The sequence below is a fragment of the Phanerochaete carnosa genome (genome assembly GCF_000300595.1).
Source record: "Phanerochaete carnosa HHB-10118-sp unplaced genomic scaffold PHACAscaffold_939, whole genome shotgun sequence".
Lineage (NCBI taxonomy): Eukaryota > Fungi > Basidiomycota > Agaricomycetes > Polyporales > Phanerochaetaceae > Phanerochaete > Phanerochaete carnosa.
The window spans coordinates 1-2,271 of record NW_006768566.1 but is presented as its reverse complement, the minus strand read 5'-3'; the positions used below and the strand labels follow the sequence as shown (position 1 = coordinate 2,271).

General features: G+C 53.0%; 1 protein-coding gene across 1 annotated transcript; it reads left to right on the top strand.

The window, feature by feature from the left end:
* Positions 1–1,798: 1,798 nt before the first annotated feature.
* PHACADRAFT_189250 (uncharacterized protein) lies at positions 1,799–2,266 on the top strand (the record flags this gene model as incomplete). The annotated part of the gene is made up of 4 exons (XM_007403261.1): positions 1,799–1,869; positions 1,922–2,004; positions 2,057–2,229; positions 2,260–2,266. The coding sequence occupies exons 1-4, from the start codon at positions 1,806–1,808 to the stop codon at positions 2,264–2,266; spliced, it is 327 nt and encodes a 108-aa protein (XP_007403323.1). The 5' UTR covers positions 1,799–1,805.
* Positions 2,267–2,271: the final 5 nt, after the last annotated feature.

The window sequence follows — 2,271 nt, the reverse complement described above, 5'->3', positions numbered from 1 at the left end:
AGACCCGTTACCGATATTCACAGTCCCCTCGATGAGCCCAAAATCAAAAGTGATCAGTGCACCATAGGGATTCAGGTCGGAGTTCAACGTTCAGCAGGTAGCCGTACCAGCCGCTGGTGTTGCTCTCGCCGTCGCCGCCAATGATATTACCAGATAGGTTGTACGGCTGCACACTGAAAGAGACGTCCCCAGCGAAATTCATCCAGATGGGGGGTTGAAGTTGGGCCAAATATAGAGATCATCCAGAGGATAATTGCAGTCGGTGAGACTGGCACCCTGCAGAGATGCATAGGTTCGAAAGTGGGTAGGAAGCGGAGATCGATCATGACGGAGCGGAACATGGGCTCCCTGGCTCCGCACTGTCGCTTGTCCTCCGTTGAGGAGATCTGCACCGCCCCGTTCCTGTACAGGTCTGCGACCGGATTCATCGGAGTTGTGTGCACCGTTGATATAATTTGTGTCAGATCCCGTGAGGTAGACCTGATTCAAAAGCAGTGGCCTGGACAAGTAGTGAGGTTGATCTGAGATGCAAGAGCAGGTAGATTGTCGGCGGTGATGTCGCTAATTTTCATATGTATAAACACTCTGCAGGTACTGTGTAACCAGATGTCCACGATACTAGAGGTCACTCGTGCGTTCAAGTATAGCCAATAAGGAAGCCCGAAAGCGTACCCAAGTAGATTGCTCATGAGTCGGAGGAGCATCAGAAAGACAACAATAAGCGCAAGCGACAGCATCGGCATCGTCCGCACTGCTCGTCCACGCTTTGCATGAAGGTACTTCCCGACGCCAGATAGAGATGCGATAGACGGAGAGGAGAATAGATTCATCGGTAGCCCGTACTGTGCAGCCGTCGGCATTACTCCGACACGGCGCTCTTCTTGAGCACGTATCCAGGCCGCTGCGAGCCTTAGGGCAAATACACCAATGATGGGAGTAGCATAGCCCACCAATCTTGTTTGTCCTCGCACGTTTAGATCAGGCACTATAGTGGCAAATAGCGTAACGAACTCACGGCAATAATCGTGACCGTCAGGCCATATAGTGTCCCATCTAAGCTAATTGTGCCATCGGCATTCCTCATTAGTGACGATGCGGGGTTCTCGGTGGCGACTAGTGCGCCCTTGAACTGTGCATCTTCGCTCGGGAGGTAGTTGCGCACGCATCAGGTGAGGAGCCGGGCGCGACTCCCCAAGCGGATAGCCAGGGTTTCTTGCAGGGGCCTTGTCCAGGACAGCTTCATATGCAGCGTCGGTCGGCACATCGTCGCCATGAGATGTCAAGCTCACAGGCCTGTACCTTGATAGTCGAAGAATGCTACTCGCAGGCGATGTCAAAGGCGGGCGATAAGGACGGTATAAGTACTGCTCTGGAGGGGTAATGCTATAGACTCAAGGGCTAGGCATCCTCCATCGCTAGAGAAAATATGCACAAATCAAATCTGATTCTGTCGCCAATGTAAGTTTCCATAACCTGCAATGCATGTTCCATAGAGGCTGTATAGACGAGAAGGGGGATGTAGGACGGACTTGCCTGTGATGTTGCCAAAGAGTACTAGTGGTGTACGCAAAGCAAGATGTGCAGCGTGAACCCTGGGTACCTGTATTCTGCCAAGGACTCGTGCACAGTTTACATGATATAATCTGCAAACATTGTCAGCTGTAGTCCCAGATTCGTTTGAGGTACTAGTAGTCCTCCACGAAGTGTGTGACGGCAGACACGACCAGTCACAGTAGTCACGGTTCTCGCTCGGCAGTCGCGTTGATCGCCTCTAAATCCTGCGCACATCATCATCTCTAGCGACCATGGCGACCTTCATCCCATCGCCCCCTCCCAAAATGCTTGGAAAGCGCGCCCGTAACAGCGACGGTGCGTCCAAGCGCGTGGCATGCCCCGCGACCGACGCTGAACTAACACGCAGGCATCAATATCGACTATTCGAAGCCGATACCGTACCCGCCATCCGAGGAAGCTATAGAGGCGATGAGACTCAGGATTCTTCAGGTGCGCCCGCTGCTGCGTGTTAGGATGCAAACATTTGAACCGTGATGCACAGCTCGAAAACGAGCTGCGTGCCACGAAAAAGCAGAAGATCACCCCGGCTCCGGTGCAGCAGACGGCGCTCGCCGCTGTTGCAGGATCCTCGAAAGCGTCCGTGATCCCTACTGAGCGCGACATAAAGGCGGAGGCTAAGCTCGTCAAGACGCGAACAAAGAGTCTCTTTGACCAGTAAGCGTTATGAACTCCACCTATCACCAGGCTCTGAATTTT